The sequence below is a fragment of the Pseudonaja textilis genome, chromosome 2, assembly GCF_049901715.1.
Source record: "Pseudonaja textilis isolate UNSWEBS1 chromosome 2, rPseTex1.2, whole genome shotgun sequence".
In the NCBI taxonomy this organism is placed as follows: Eukaryota; Metazoa; Chordata; class Lepidosauria; order Squamata; family Elapidae; genus Pseudonaja; species Pseudonaja textilis.
This window is the reverse complement of record NC_141991.1, coordinates 97,835,634-97,851,667: the sequence shown is the minus strand read 5'-3', so window position 1 is coordinate 97,851,667 and position 16,034 is coordinate 97,835,634. Positions and strand designations below refer to the sequence as shown.

General features: G+C 41.0%; 1 protein-coding gene across 4 annotated transcripts in view; it reads right to left on the bottom strand.

Annotated features, from left to right (window-relative positions):
- Positions 1-5,047: 5,047 nt before the first annotated feature.
- ADGRE5 (adhesion G protein-coupled receptor E5) overlaps positions 5,048-16,034 on the bottom strand; it is a 54,714-nt gene continuing 43,727 nt past the window's right edge. For all 4 annotated transcript variants that reach the window (XM_087924652.1, XM_026696267.2, XM_087924651.1 and 1 more), the window contains 11 exons: positions 14,948-15,116; positions 13,998-14,111; positions 12,135-12,364; positions 11,825-11,998; positions 10,455-10,643; positions 9,635-9,852; positions 9,202-9,268; positions 8,596-8,687; positions 8,140-8,308; positions 7,750-7,857; positions 5,048-6,902 (listed from right to left, as the gene is read on the bottom strand). In XM_087924652.1, coding sequence (XP_087780778.1) covers positions 6,870-6,902; positions 7,750-7,857; positions 8,140-8,308; positions 8,596-8,687; positions 9,202-9,268; positions 9,635-9,852; positions 10,455-10,643; positions 11,825-11,998; positions 12,135-12,364; positions 13,998-14,111; positions 14,948-15,116 — 1,563 coding nt within the window. In that variant the 3' untranslated portion in view covers positions 5,048-6,869. The remainder of the gene's footprint in view (positions 6,903-7,749; positions 7,858-8,139; positions 8,309-8,595; positions 8,688-9,201; positions 9,269-9,634; positions 9,853-10,454; positions 10,644-11,824; positions 11,999-12,134; positions 12,365-13,997; positions 14,112-14,947; positions 15,117-16,034) is intronic.

Sequence of the window (16,034 nt, the reverse complement as noted above, 5' to 3'; positions counted from 1 at the left end):
GCTTATTATTTACTTCTTTTGAAAAATAGCACAACTTGCAATTTCAAAATAATAAACGATGTTGTAGGACTGTTGTGTGGTAGCTCCAGAGCAGAAGTTTGATAGCACCTTTTTAAAGAATGTTGTTGAAAGCCCACTTAGCGGATGCATGAAGTGGCTAAATTGATGTAGGATTTAAATTGGGATAAGAAGGGAAACAGGAGAGAAAGACTGTTTATGCAGGTTATATGCGAGTGAGATGACATACCTTACCAATTAGGATATCAAGTTTCTTGGACTCTTCATTCAGATTTTATGCCATTTTATGCCACTAGCAATACCAGGTATATAAAAAGCACCATATACTTCCTAAGATAGATAAAATCAATTGGACATTTCATCATTTTAACCATAGATGTCAAGGCACTGTGCACTAACATTCTCCACAAATTTGGACATCAAACTATCATGACTAGACTAGAGTGACTGTATGCTGATACATCGGCAATGCTCAACCTTTTGGGCACCAGGGACCATTTCCATGGAGTGGTTTTTCTGTGGACTGGAGGGGGCGTGGTTTTGTGTGTTGCCTGCATCCTGCGAATAGGGCTTCGCTAGTTTGCATGGCCAAGTTTCTGGCATGCCACGGATTGGTGCCAATCATGGACCCTTGTACTACTTGACTACTTCACCTTTGACAATAACATACTTTCAGTCGGCAATATTTGAAAGTATATTATGCCCATGGCTCCAAATTTGCAAACATCTTCATGTCTGACCTAGTACAATTGCTCTTTTTACTTGAGATTCATTGATGACATTTAAACATCTGGACCTCTGGAAATGAATAATCAAATTACCCCATCATCTTTAAAAAAAAAGTCCACTTTGATGTCATGGTAAAACAGCACAATAGACACAAAACAGCATTCAGGAACCCTACAAATCACTGCTACATGTTTCCAGTTTCCACCCAGAATATGGTATCAAATATATCTAGCAGTGGGCCCTCCTCCAAATTTTTTGGGCACCAGAGTCTTGTTCCACGGAGAAAGGTTTTTCCATGGACCAGCGGGGGCATAGTTTTGCATCTGTCTGCATCCCACGGAGGGGTCTTCATTTGTTTGTGTGGTCCAATTTCTGGCATGCCACGGACCAGTGCCAGTCCAGGAATCGGGTTGGGGACCCCTGACCTATAGGATCTACACTACAACTGCATTTGTTCTGGCCAACTTGCAGTGATGAATTAAAGTGGACATTCTATAAACCCACCTAAATTAAGAAGACAAGATATCCAGAAAAGGGAGGATGTATTAAAATACAACAAAAACACAACATTACTGGTTATGTGCAGTTCAAGCCACTCACACAATAAATAGCAGCCCATATTGGATATTGCATTTTTTAAGGCACTGGGTGGCAGGTTTATACTTGACTATGGAAAACCATTCAATATGAAGTAGATGACAAGAAATAACAGGGTTATGATGCTAAGGAAGTGGATAATCCCAACCAACTCCCCACATTTACATCAACAGCACCATCAGGCCCCACCAACTTCATACACATCAGAGACACATAATGTAATAGATGATATTATCTCTGGATTTTATGTAGGCCAAACAGGCCAAACTTTGCAAAAAGAATTGATGGATGCAAGTTTGATACCAGGACTTAGAAAGAAATGGCAAAGTAATCTTGGAGCATTTGAACCTGGCAGGACACTCCATTACAGATTTCAAAATAGCCATATTTTGGGAGGGGGAGGAAGAAGAAACGAGTGAGATTGCTCAACTCATACAGTTAAAAGTTTCAGGCTAGCTAACAAATGCTATAGGATTTTAATGTATTACAGTTGTTAATTGATATGGTGCTTGTAATCTGTCTCATATATAATTTGCACCTGCCTAACCACCCTGTCTTCCCCCTCTCTTCTGACCCGTCTCATCCTAATTTAAATTCTATGTCAGTTTAGTCTCTCCATGCATCCATGAAAGCTTAAGCCTTTTAATAAAATGTGTTATGAAATCCTTGGTACTGTCTGAGCTTGGTGGTTTGTTTGCAGTCATTTCATTACCAGTTTAACGTCATCAGAGTGAATATGTGATTTGCTCCCTGTTTATATATAAGCACCCCCAGATTAAGAACAAGTTCTGTTCACTGTCTTTAACTTGAATTTGTATTTAAGTCGGAACTCATGTTTACAAATGGACTGCCTATTACTTAAAATGACATGAGTGTATTGTCCTTTGTCAAACCAAGAGCACTAAAACTAGGCAATATTTTCAGGAACTATTGAAAACATGAAAACCACTATATACCAGGAACACATGGTTTCATTGCTTCATCAGAATGAGGAAGAACTATGCTGTCTGCTGTTTTTAGTAATAGGCAGCATACTTGGGGACTGCCTATGCAGTAGCTTGCACTGTCAGTTTTGGTGAGGGTTGGTATTCCCTTGATTAGGGTATGATTTTCTGCATGTTTGCCTGGTGTTGATCCCTGCTTATCTGGGTGTCAGCTGTTGGAAAGAATGCTTCCTGATCTTTTCATTTCCTTCTTAGCTTTTTTTAATTGTCTCTTGAATGGTATATAAATATGTTTTTTCCCCTGTGTCTGTTAATGGCTGATTTGCCTAGCATTTTTGGATTTAGCTTGGTCCAGAATGTTCATGTCTTACTTAAACTATTGTTAAATCTGTTTATGTGTTGTGACAGTAAGGAATTTTCTGTTCTGACTGCTAATTGCTGTTCATGGATGTGTTCTAGTCTTCTCTGCCTGTCCATCCTACATAACGGTAGGATGGACAGGCAAGAGGACAGGCATAATGGTTGTTACAGTACTTGAATTGTATGATATCGATGACTTCTCTGTTTTCTTCTTCTTGGGCTCCTGGGTCTTTTGGTTTACTTATGTTTTGGACAGCTTTAGTAGGTTTGCGTGCTACATTAATGCCAAGGCTTGTAATAGTTGATTGTTTCTGAGATGTTTCTGATGTAAGGCAGCATTATCCTTTTCATAGCTTATGTAGATTGTGCTGCACTGGATTGAGTTGCCAGGCACATTTGATAAAATTGTATGGATATCTATTTTGTTGGAAGAGTTGTTGGAAGGGCCGTGGCCCACTGGTGGGCTGTGAGAAAATTTTGGTGGGCCACAGAGAAATCTCACCCCCAGAGCACCCCCCTCAAAGCAATTAATCCAGGCTGCGCAGAAACACAAGGCTGCTCAGCCCACATGGCTCGCGGGAACCCTCCCCGCCCACTCACTCCTTACCCGGCAATCTTGCCTGTTACGTTGCTATTTTTCCTTTTTCCGACCATCATCTGTTCTGCTCTGCCAGGAGATTTAGATTAGCTAGGAAGCAGGAAATGGTTGGATTTCTTGCTTTCTAGCTAAGCACAGCCCAACCTCCCTTAGGACTGAAGGTTTGCTTGCAAGCAAATTCAGTGCAGACTCACGGCAAGCAAATTTGAGAGCTAGACGATGGCAGATAGATTTCTGATTGAATCTGTGATTCTGTGAGCAACTCAATCTGCCTGCCTGCTTTGCCTGATTTTGGGTAAAAATTGCTCTTTTTTTAAATAAAAAAAAAAACAATATTTACATGCATGGTGTGTTGTGAGTTAATTTTATGAAGTTGCTTACAAGCAAATTTTATGTGACAGAGCTAGCCAATGGCAGATAGGTTTCTGAATGAATCTGTGATTCTGTGAGCAACTCAATCTGCCTGCCTGCTTTGCCTGATTTTGGGTAAAAGTTGATCTTTTTTTTAATAAAAAATTCAATATTTATATAAATATTTATAATATTTACATACAAGCCAGCCCAGCCAGTCACATAACCCCCAAGCCACACCCACAAATTAGGCCACACCCACAGAACCAGATAGTGGTCCCTGGGATCTAAAATTATGAGTTTGGTGGTCCCTGAGGTCCAAAAGGTTGGTGACCCCTGGGATAGGTGGTCTATTTCTTTTTTCTAGTATTTTTGGATTGCTGCAGTCATTGTACTTGTGTGATTCAGAGATTCTGAGTCATCCAGGTCATGGTTGTCCCAAAGGTACTTTTTCAAGAGGCAACTGGACTTTCTGGTTTTTCTTTGAAGACGTTTCGCTTCTCATCCAAGAAGCTTCTTCAGCTCTGACTGGATGGTGGGGAATGGAAGGATTTATATTCCTTGCAGACAGCTAGTCATTTGCATTCTTTTAGAGAGTTACTGAGGCCACTTGGAGGTTTATCTGTGTTATCAGGGTCACCTGAGTGACGCAAATGGGTGTGGAGCCTTCTTGGAACTGTTGAAAGGACTGTGTTTAGGGTGGAGATGTATCCCTCCCCCTCTTTTGAGAGAGGGCTCTTCAATTTTGATATAAAAGACATTGGGGTGGGCTGCAAATATTTTTACTACTGGTTCTGTAGGCCTGGCTGGGGGGGCGTGGCCATGTGACTGGGTGGGTATGGGTTTTTTTTTTTCAGCAACCCCTCCCCCCCGCGGTACTTCATTTTTTTTCCCTCCTGGGCCTCAGGGAAGCCTCCTCGGAACAAAAACAGCCCCCCAGGAGGGGGGCTGTGGGGAGAGTGTGGGGAGAGTGTAGAGTGTGGGAAGGCTGCGCAGCACACACCCCCGTGTGCCCCCTTTTGCCTCCTGGGCCTCAGGGAAGTCGTCTGGGTGAAGCAATAAGACAGCGGGGGGGGGGGGAATCCCGGCATAGCTGATCGTCAGAACAGCTGATCATCGGGAGAAGGGATAAAAAGCAATACTGAAAGGAGTGACTGGGTGGGCGGGTGAGAATGCAGTCAGCGATGTGCACACATGCGATGTTGCGCATGTGCAATAAGGACCGACTGGGAAGGGAGGGGAGGAACAGGCAGAGAGGGGTGAGGCCAGCCAGGGGCACGATTTGCCGGTTCTCCAAACTGCACAGAATCATAACAACCGGTTCTACCAAACCGGTCTGAACTGGTAAAATCCCACCCCTGGATGACGTTGGCATAGATTGAGGGAAAATGCTTTAAGAAAGTAGGTAGGTAATTGGACAAATGGGATTTTTTTTTTTTAAATGAACATCTTTAAAGGCACTCTTAGAGTGAATATATTTCAAGACAGGGCAGTTACTGAAACTGAGAGACCATAGTAGAAGCATCAGTAAAATGAATCCATTCCATTTTTTCCTTCAGGTACAAATTTACACATTCCAATACTATAAAAAGGTGCATGCAAAGACTAGGTCCAACTTGTGAATAATTTTAACAGCAAAATTCAGTAGAAAAATATCAGCTGTGAACTCTGGTGTTTTGCTATTTACATGCAAATAAGACAACACCTGGAATTTGAGATACAAGTAAAAAAAAATACCAAACACTTTACAAAAAAAGTTAAGAATACTGAAAACAATTCAAGCCTAGTTGGCCTTAACAGGAAGTTCTTCAATATGTTCTGGGAATGGCCACTGTAGAAAAAAATCATTAACTTCATAGGAAAAAAAAAAGGAAAACTGAGTCATCCTTCACTCCTGAAGATTTTGTATTTGTGTTGTTTTCTTATAAGAATATGGAAGAGTTTTTCCATCCCCGCTTCTTGAGATATTGCTTTTAACATTCTAATCTAACCAAAGCTCTGCTGATCCCTGGAGGTGTTTCATCGAGGTAATAAAAAAAAAACCCACCAAAACTTTTTCCTTTTCACTGGCTCAAGTTGCTACTTGTCTGAATAAACAGCATTACCTGCATGCTTGTAGCTGAGATTGCTGTATACCCTGTACCCATTTTTGTCATTGTGTCTTGTTACCGCATGCAGAACTCCAGGGAACAGCAGTAAAACAACATCAAATGAAAACTCTTTCTCTATTTCTGTGCTTCTACTCAAACGTGTCAGATATGAAGCAGCCCATGAGATGCTAGATTATTTAGATCTGCCTTTTGAGCTGAATCTGAATTTTGAGCATGGCAGACATTTAATGCACCAAGAAGCAGAACTATAAAATCTTTAGGCAATGGAAGCAAACTATAATTTAAACAGATTTATAACACAGGGTTACTTATATCTAAATAAACCTGGCTCAGTGTGCAAGGTTACAAATGAAAGCTTAGTTTTCTATGAAAAATAAATAAAAGGCCTTTTAAAAAAGGCCACTCTGAAAGGTCTGTATTTTGCCTACACCATGCTATGTTTCTACATTTAGATACATTTTTTATGTGCAAGACTATTCAAATAGCTTCTAGACCTGGCTTTATGGGCAGAATTCAAAATTTATATCATCTTTTAGACAAATATAACCACAAAGCAAAATAATGTGAAGTTCTTTGTCCGGTCCTAAATTACAGCATCCTTCCTGTTTTGCCTAACTCCTTGAACACTCTTTGATATAGCATATTTACCACTCTTGTTTCTATCTCTCTTAATGAGTACTGCAGATAATCATATGTTTATACTTGAAAACAACTTAATAAACATTAGGGGAAGTGCCATCAGATCAATCCATAGACTGGATGAAAAAGATCATGCCTGTTATGCAAAATTCGCTTCAAAATTTTGATGCATAAATAGCCAGGCAAAAGGCTAACCAGTGTCCACGGTAAGGACCTTTTATGGAAGTGTTACATGTAGGAGTACCTTTTAAAAAGAAACGATCCTCTCTTTAAAAGAGAAGAGCCTTAGCATGAAAGAAAAGGGAACGTCTGATGAAGTCCTGTACCAATATAAGATTAAGGTGGGCCCAGTTCCGGAGCTTGCTAGATGGCTCCCTGCATGGGTTTCTGGCAATTTCAGTCTCCTTATTGCAGTAGGTCTGTTATCAGCAGGTAACAGTTCTGTTTTCAGTCCATCTTTTCCCTGGAAATGTTTATATGCAAAGCAGCACACTTGGAATTCGTTATTTCTGAAAACTCTTGTTACATTCCAGATTCTTTCAAAGTTTTGGGAGACTGTGGAAGACAAGAAAGACAGCCTTTAGAATTATCTAGTAATTGTTTGCCTCCACTAGAGTAAATATTTCATTAACTCTTGATAACAGACAAGAATTTCAATAGATTTGTAAGTCCTTCTGTTTTAAGGAAGGACATTTTCCTGTCAATTAACTTATTTATAGGACAATGTAACCTTTATCTATAACTTTAAAGCAAATAATATGAAGTCTGTAGCACTACAGTCAAGTTTTAGTTCAAACTACAGTCAATCACTTCAACTTAAATGTGAGGCATATGGCTTTTAATAATCCTTGGTTAAGTGATCTGGATTCTGCTTGATTTAGAAGCCCTAAATAACTAACCTGTTGGTAATCTACAGAAACTACTGAGATATAGTAATGTTCGGGGATCATTCTCTCTCTCTCTTCCTACTTATATTGTGCAATTGGTCAGTTTTATTCCGTGTTCACACCAGGTCATCTGAATTTCCCTTTTCCTGGATCTTAGCGTTGTTTCCTATTTTCTTGACCAAGGTTTCTGGTCAGATTAATCTTTATGTCAAATGTTTTTCCCTCAATTCACATATATTCTCAAATATTCATATAAAACGACCGGAGAGATATCAAATACACCCACTTGCACCTCGTTAGAAGAAGCAGTCATTATGGGTGATTGATTTGCATGGCTTCTAAAAGCAGGATGACAGGTTCCAGGTCTCGATTCAGATTTAGTCTGATGCTTGATTGTTTTTAAAAGGACCAAGTGGAGGAACATTAAGGCCAGGCTCGAAATCAAAACAGTATTGCAGGGCAGCTCCACACTCAGAGGGGGAATCTGGAGGATGAAACCTTTCCTCAGCTCTTACCCTTAACGTGTTGGAACCGGATGTGGAACTGAACTCTGAGTACTTGTCAGAACTCTTGGTCTTGCCACGTCTGCCCTGGCACAACCAGCGGTAGTAGTCGTCACGCACCTAGACACAAACAATAACTTTAGGAAATTCTGGTCTTTGTACCTGTATCTTTTCACTGCTTTGCACACATCCACACCTTGATGCTTGTCTTTTTTGAGTCTTTTTTTTTTTTTTTTACAAACACCCAACATTATATGCCCAACTTACAGTGCAATGCTATACTTGTCTGCTGAGAAGTATATCCTATCATATTCAATGTTCTTTACTCCCAAATAAATGCCCGGAAGACTTCAGTCTCTGAGTTGGTTCCCAACATATTGGCCTTTCTACAAATACAGGTACCTGTTTTTTGAGTACGCAGTGCAGGAGGAAGATGAAGAGACCCTGTAGGCTGTTAAAGATGGTGAAGAGGTAAGACAGGACGAGAGTTTGATTGCTGAACTGAAACAAGCCAAAGATCCAAGTAATGCCTAGAATACAGAGCTGTGCAATGGCTGTGATTGTGAACATCCTGTAGGAAAAGAGATTTGGGACACAACTTAACACCTGTTGCTATGGTCCTTAACCTTATGTAATGAGGGCTAGCCTTGAAACGGAATGTGGAGGACGTCTACTACACCAAACAGGGCTAGGTAACAGCCTATGCCCTAATTCTCCACTAGGATTATATTAGATGGAGCTTTTGAAAATCATTTTATTAAATAAATCATTTATTATTCAAGGGATTATTATAATCTCACCAGTTATTAATTCCTGATCTTTTAAGACACAGATGATCGCTTTTTCTTGGCTACTTACCTCTGCTTTTTCAATTTAGTCAAATCAGGGTTAATGTCGGCAAACTTCTCAGAAAGCCTCCAGACAGTAATAAGAAAGACAACAGCATTGACCTGTGTGGAAAAGATTGGATAAGGATAATCAGGCTTTGAGATGAGCACTAGCGTAAATATCACAGCTTTCCTAGCTTCCTTAATGGAAGCTTAAAGATACGAGTATTAAGCTTTTGAAAGCTGGACAGTATTAGAATTAGAGAATTCTGCTTTGACAAATTAAATCCAAGCTGTATAGTCACCAGGAGTCATTTCAGTTTCGTCAGTTTATTTATATCAGATATTTTTTTTTGGGGGGGGGGGTGAGCGTTTTAATTTGACATTAGATAATGTATATAAGAAATGGGGTGAATGCTTTTCTATAGGAGAGGCCAAAGTTGTCCCTAACAGATGGATCAAGGGACATAGAGCAGGAACAAGACCACTGCATCCAAAGTTAAATACAAATAAATGGTGCCTTTAAAAAAGTTACAATAGACAAGCTGGGATAATGTTCAAAGATTAATATTTTAAGCGATTCCCAAGGCAGAGATTAGAAGGAAGAAAGAAGACTTGAGTACACATTCAGCATTACCACGATGATGAAGGAGACAGGTCCCAGGAAGCTCCACAAGAACCCACTTTCCCTGGAAAGCCAGCAGCTGTGTAGAAAGGCAGAGGGTGACTTGTTTTGTAGGTAACGACCTATATCGTTCTTTTTTTGACCATTCACTTAGATCTGCTCCTCTGCCCCTTTAGCAATTCATTTTCCTAAGAAAGCTCACTACAACTTATGCAGGAATGTGTAGAAGTGAGGAGGTCATAGGGGATTTAGGCTGGCCAGGGTAGGTTCCTCTACTTGCCTGCTCAACCGCTTTACTTCACAAGCAATTCCAATATGACATGCACCAGAGGACCTAGTGACACATTCATATTCAAGATCCTGTCACCTGTACACAATGCCCAGGTACTCTCTAGCTCATGACTGGGGGAGGGGTGGTGGTTGGGGACCCAAATTCAGGACTCACTTTCTGCTGCTGTATCCTTTGCTGTTGATGGCAGCAGAGATGCCCACCAAGACAGCTGGGGTTCCATATCCCACAAGAAAGGTGTGCCAGTGTTTAAGGCTATGTGTGTTGAAGACCTGAACTACCATCAAGTAGAGCTGCACACCCTCAAGTAGCATCCAGCAGAAGACGCAGAGGAAGGAATAATGGAGCAATCCAGCAACTACAGCGCATGCCTTCTAAAAAGGGAAACAAAAATTAGACTAAACAATTCTGGCAGCAGTTTCAAAATCCAGTCCACATCCTTCTTCCTAGAGGAGGACATCATTCATATTCAGGAAAATTCTCTTCAAATAGCAATGTGATGCACTCTTCCTACTTGTTTAAGGTCCAACAGCACTCCTTAATACTTGTGCCTCTTGGCATCCTCACTGGTTTGTTAGATACTTTTATCTTGAAGGAACAAGTACAGACCTTTATAATATTAGGAACTGGACTGGACTTATTGACCATAGAAGGAGCTGTCAAACCATATTTAGGCAACTTTCCCCTAGGCAAGTCAATGACATTTAATTTGGATAGTGGGAAGGAGGAACACCCCACTATCAGCTTGGCTAGAAATCCAATCTCTCCCAAATTCTCTATTAAAGGAGAGGGAGGTGCATTTTAATGATATTTTAAAAGTGGGAGGTATGGATTCCTTTTTTAAATGCACATTATAAGGGATTGGCCACACCCAGTCTTCTCCATTAAGTGGAGGATTTTCCACTTATTTCTTTCAGCTGTTTTCCTCAGAAAGCCTCCCCCAAGTGTGCAATCAAAATCCTTAGCAATTACTTACTGTATTGCTAGATATCCCAGTGCCCAAGAAGATGACATGGGCAGCAAAGAGGGACAGGCAAAGGTGGAGGTGGATGGTGGTGCGGATACCTTGGATGGCATGGCAGAACAGGAAGGTGAGGATGGAGAAGAATAGGCAGATCAGAGACACAACCAGCCCAACCTTTGTGATGACAGACAGGCCCCAATCCTGGAGTAAAAACCAGTATAGGCAATTAATGAAGGCAATTAATGTAGTAGAAGTCGGGTCTTGTCAACTTGAAAGAACCTCACAGAAGCTTCAGGTAATAAAAAAACTAATGACTTAAACTTAAATTGCCAATATCTAGTGACAATTCTTTGATGCTTCAGCCCTTCTTATTGTAAGAAGGGCTCAAAAATCAGACTGAAAAGGAGTTAACCAGCCCCAATCTCTGGCTGAAATGTTTTTTGTTTTTGCTTTCTGGACAGCCTCCTTTGATCATGCTACCTTCTTAAATACCAGGAACCTGACTCTCCTTAAAGTAGTAAATTTCAATAATCTGATCAAAATCTTGGTTCTAATTCTGTCTCAATGCTTTCACTTTAGGAGTCTGTCATCTTCACTGCTCCCACAGTCTTACTACTATTTTTGAAGTTCCATGGGCAGTGAAGGACCTGAAGGCACCATTTCCCCAATACTCTGCTGGAGGGAGAACAGGCCAGTCTTTCCACAAGCCAACCAAGTTGGCCACCTGCAAAAAAAATCTCTTTTTTCTTGCCATCTTGGGCTTGCTTTGACTTTATCTCATGACATATTTTGTCTGAGCCTCGTGCGCTTGGATGTTCTTCTATTGGAGGGCTACACTCCAAATGAGTGAGCAAACTGGTCAGCCAAGGAGAGACAAGATGATGGTGGGAGTGGAGGAATGGGCAGAAGTGCAAAATTGTATTTATTTCGACTTAGATGCCACCCAACTCCAGGTTGACTCTGGAATGGTTCACAATATGAAAACCAGAGTGGTAAGTAGGCCATGGTGATGGGGATGCCACAGAAACTGAATAGCCTGAGAGGCCTGCTCTCTTCTGTTTAAGAACAAAACAAAACTCTGCTATTGCCTTAAGTTGCTTTCCTCTGTTTCTAATAAGCAATTTTATACTGTAATTAGTTCAAATAACTTGGATACCTAATATATAATTTTTCCATCTCTAACACAGCATCTTAAAAGATGGTGCAATTTCATAGGTAAAAGATATGAGTACTAGCACTTGTACCAGAAATGCATATTTCTTCTCTGACAAGGAACTCCAATTATGAATAACAAATCAACCCTACACCCATTTCTTTCGCTTCTCTTCCCTGACTTAAACCCATTCCTAACTTGTCTACAGTATTTTCTTGTTGGGACTTGCCTCCACATCATAGAAGGCCATGAGGACTGCAAAGCTGGTCATGTGGTTGCAGCGGCAATATGTCCTGTTGGCAGTACTGGTGTTCAGACGTTCGCACCCTTTTTGAGACCAATGTCCACCTCTGTCGGTTGGCTTCCAGAAAGCACAAATCACCTTTGCATCAGGCTTTGATTCCTAGAAAGGAAATACAGGAATATGGAGACAGGATGAAATGAGCCAACATTGTCCAGTGCATACACATTTGAACTCTGCATATATATTATTGCCATTCTGTAGACCAAGAGAAGATGAAGGAGAAATGGATACTCACTGGTTTTGGATGGTTAAAGGAGAATGTGACGGGACTGCTCAGGGCAGCGGTTTCATTATGGCCTACAAAAGCAGAGACCACCTTGGACAACACTTTATAGTTGGACTTGCTGGTCTCTTTCATAAATTGTTTGGATTTTCCTACTTGTTTCCAGTCATTTCCTTCAATATCTGCACTCAACAGGATGCTCCCTAGATTCTGGTAAGACAGGAGGCCAACAACACTGGGGCCTGAAAAGGGAAGAGTCATTCAAATGTGAGGATGCGGAAGTTACTGGGATGAGACAATCCAATGCTGGTCTACATAAGCAGGAGAATGCAGTGAGTGAATTCTCTCTGTTTAAAGTAGCAATGGAGAGAAATAGTATCTGCAAATTCAGGTCCATGTGGGAAAATAATCTTTGCAAGCGGAGAACTAGCCCAGCAGGGAATTGGACAATCTTGGAAAGAGTCTCATATAGAATTTTTTTTAATACTCCTCTCTCTCCATAGTCTCATTGTACAATTCCCAGTTCATAATTAGATATTTGTATTCTGTATAGAGTTTAACTGGCATTTTTAGGAATTTAAAAAATATATTAATATATATTCAATTGCTTATTGGAATAATCGCAAATTATAATTTATATAATATAAATTATAAATGATATTAAACAATATATCCCTTGTTTATTCACCTGACTCTATTCCTTTGTGCCTTTTCCTTCTGTGTATATATTTTCCCTGTGTTCAATAAAAATGTATATTAAAAATTTATTGTGGTCATGTATCATTTAGTTTTAAGAAACTTATCAACACAAAAACTGCCTATCATTTCTTCAAAGTATAAGAATTGTCTTTCATCAGACTGAAAGCTCATTCAATTTAGTATTCTGTTGATAAAAATGAATACACAGATGATTCTGGGAAACACAAGCAGAGACAATCTTTCCCTTAAATCCTCTAACCCACAACATTATTTAGAAATACTTCAGAAATTGAATGCTCTATTTTCATTCTGTCAAATATTGTGATTTTTAAAAACTACACAAGGTCTCCACTAATAGTGGTAAGGAATTCCATACATTAAATCCAACATTGTGTCCTGAACATTTTCCTAATTAAACTCCTTTGAGAAACCCTCTAACAGAGTAAGAAAAAAAAAATTAACAACCTTCCTCCTTGCCATTTTTAAAAATAAAACAATAACATGTCTTCACAATCAGTTGTTTTCTAGTACTTCCCTTCAAAGGAAATGCTCCCAAGATTTCTCTTCTGCTGGCCCACGTTGGTTTTTTAATCCTATTTCTCTGCCCATTCCAGTGGTAGGATTCAATTATTTTACTAACGGTTCTGTGGGCGTGGTGGGCGTGGCAGGGAGAAGGATACTGTAAAATCTCCAGTCAAAGGTGGTATTTGCCGGTTCTCTGAACTACTCAAAATTTCCGCTACCGGTTCTCCAGAAAGAAACCTAACCTGGCCCAAAGAAACCTATTTGTCTGCCTATGCTGGGTGGAGCAGAAGAGGGATGAGTTCCCAGGTCTATAAAGAAAAAGAAGGCAAGTAGAAGGAAGGCCTGGGTAAGAAAGGAAACCCTCTTCAATGACCTATATCTCCAACAAGAAGTCTTCTGGAGTAGCCTGCTGAAAGAGCAAGTTCCACCCTCCAAGGGCATACGTTTCTCAGCTAATTACTCCTAAGACAATGTGGCTCCCCACAGAGAAGAGAACTCCTGTGCCTAAAGACTGGCCCAGAAGCTTTGACCCCAAGAAGAACTTTTCCCTTCTGTTGCCTTCCCTTCAGCTTTTGCAGGCTGTTAACAGGCATATTCTGTTCTTCTCACGTCATCACCCACGCACTTCATTGTGATGCTGCAGCTTTTTACCTTCTCCCTTCTTGCTTGCTGCTTCCCAGCTTACATCCATCTGTGTTTCGTTCAGCCACAGTTGCGCTAGATCTTGGCTTGTGTTGCCTGCTGTCCTGATTTCCATTGCCAGCTCTGTTACAAAAGGGAAGGAAGATGACAAGGTTAGGAAGGAACAGAAAAGGACAAGTGGCAGGACAGTCTCTGAAGTAAACACCACTTTCCTCCAAATTTTCCAATTATTCAAGCAACAGATTTATCCAACAAGGGAGGGGGAACTACCAGAAAGCAGAATGAAACTGGGGAAGGAGAGCTCATTTCATATTTCAAAAGTATCCTCCTCATCCTCCTTAAACATATTTTAGGATGGGGTGAGGAATCATGGCTCTTTTATGACTTGTGGACTTCAACTCCCAGAATTCCTGAATTGAGATCCACAAGTCATAAAAGAGCCATAGTTCCCCATCCCTGCTGCAGCACAATTCCCAATCAGCCACAGTCAAATTCATCTGGAAGGCATCACGTTAGGGGTGGATAAGATTCAAAGGAGATGCCTTTGCAGCACTGGTGGTATTCAGCAGGTTCTGACCAGTTCTGGAGAACCAGTAGCGGAAATTTTGAGTAGTTTGGAATTACACCTCTGACTGGCTCTGTCCCCCATCTATTCTCTGCCTCCCAAGTCCCAGCTGATCGGCTGGGTCTTCTTTTGTTGCCCTGTACAGGAGTATGGAGCTGGAAAGCCGGTTAGTGGGCTTGGGGAGAGAATGGATTTTACAGTATCTTTCCCCTGGAGTGGGGTGGGCGTGGAGATTTTACAGTCTCCTTCCCCTGCCACGCCCACCAAGCCGCACCCACAGAACCGGTAGTAAAAAAAATTGAATCCCACCACTGCTTTGCAGTGGATGGAGAGAATTCCTCGGCAAGGCCAGCCATGAGGGAAATCTCAAATCACCCCAACTCTGTATACTAACCTGTGCCTGCTTTGGACCTGATTGTGGTGTTTCCATTGGGTAGGGCCAACGCAAACATCCTGAGCCAGGTTTCCATCACTTGCATTACCTCGGTGGCCACCTGGTGACTCTGCTGCTTATTCTCAGCCTCCATCAAGTTCAACAGATTGTCCAATTTGTCCAGTGTTTCCTAAAGCATGATGACACTTGTGTTTATGGGAAAAGCAATGGCACTCAAGAGACACACTCTGGCTCATTGTTAAATCCACCGTGCATAGATAAGCACAGCAATGGAGAATTTCAGTGGGATTTCTGAGCATGTAAGATCTAAGAAATAATCTGCCTCTTTACCAGCAGCCAGCCGAATATGCCGGGTGATGTCTCCATTGTTATCGCATTAAAATATTCTTTTAATTAAAAGGTAATCTAGCATGCTATAAAGCAGAGGACTGGTATCGAGCACTGCATTTGTGTCCATGAATGCTTCTGGGTCCTACCCAGAATGTACAATTTTCAGAGAAAAGAAGGAAAGTGCTTTATTGAAGGGGTGCCCTTCTACTCTTCCAAAGGACAAATGCTGAGATGGAAAGAGAGTCTTTCCTGGTCTGTAGGGACTACGAGCGGCTGATGCCTCATTGGAGCCATTTGGTGGGTGAGCCTATGGCACATATTCAAAATGCCACATTTTGATCCCATGTGACTGATCATCCTCATGTGAGAGTATGAGCTAATGTGTTACAGCATCAGCTTTCCTCATCCTATAGTTCTTTGGGGATTAGAATACCCACTGTTTCCAGCAAGTAGAGCTAATGACCACATTGGATGTGATGGTGCCAGTTGTGGACACAAAACTGCTAGAAAGTACTTGAGTGACAAAGCCAAGAGGGGTTGGGGGGACCCTAAACAAAGTTGATGTGTCCTTCAAATTGACTTTCAAACTTTTTTTTTAATTGTAAAATTATTCAGCTTTTCCAACTTTCTCAGAAAACCACTCTGGATTAATTGAGATTGAAGGGAGATATTCTGCACATTAATTCTTTATTCAAAGCACAACTATTCAAGATAAAGGTGGCATTCAGCAGGTTCTGACCAGTTCTGGAGAACCAGT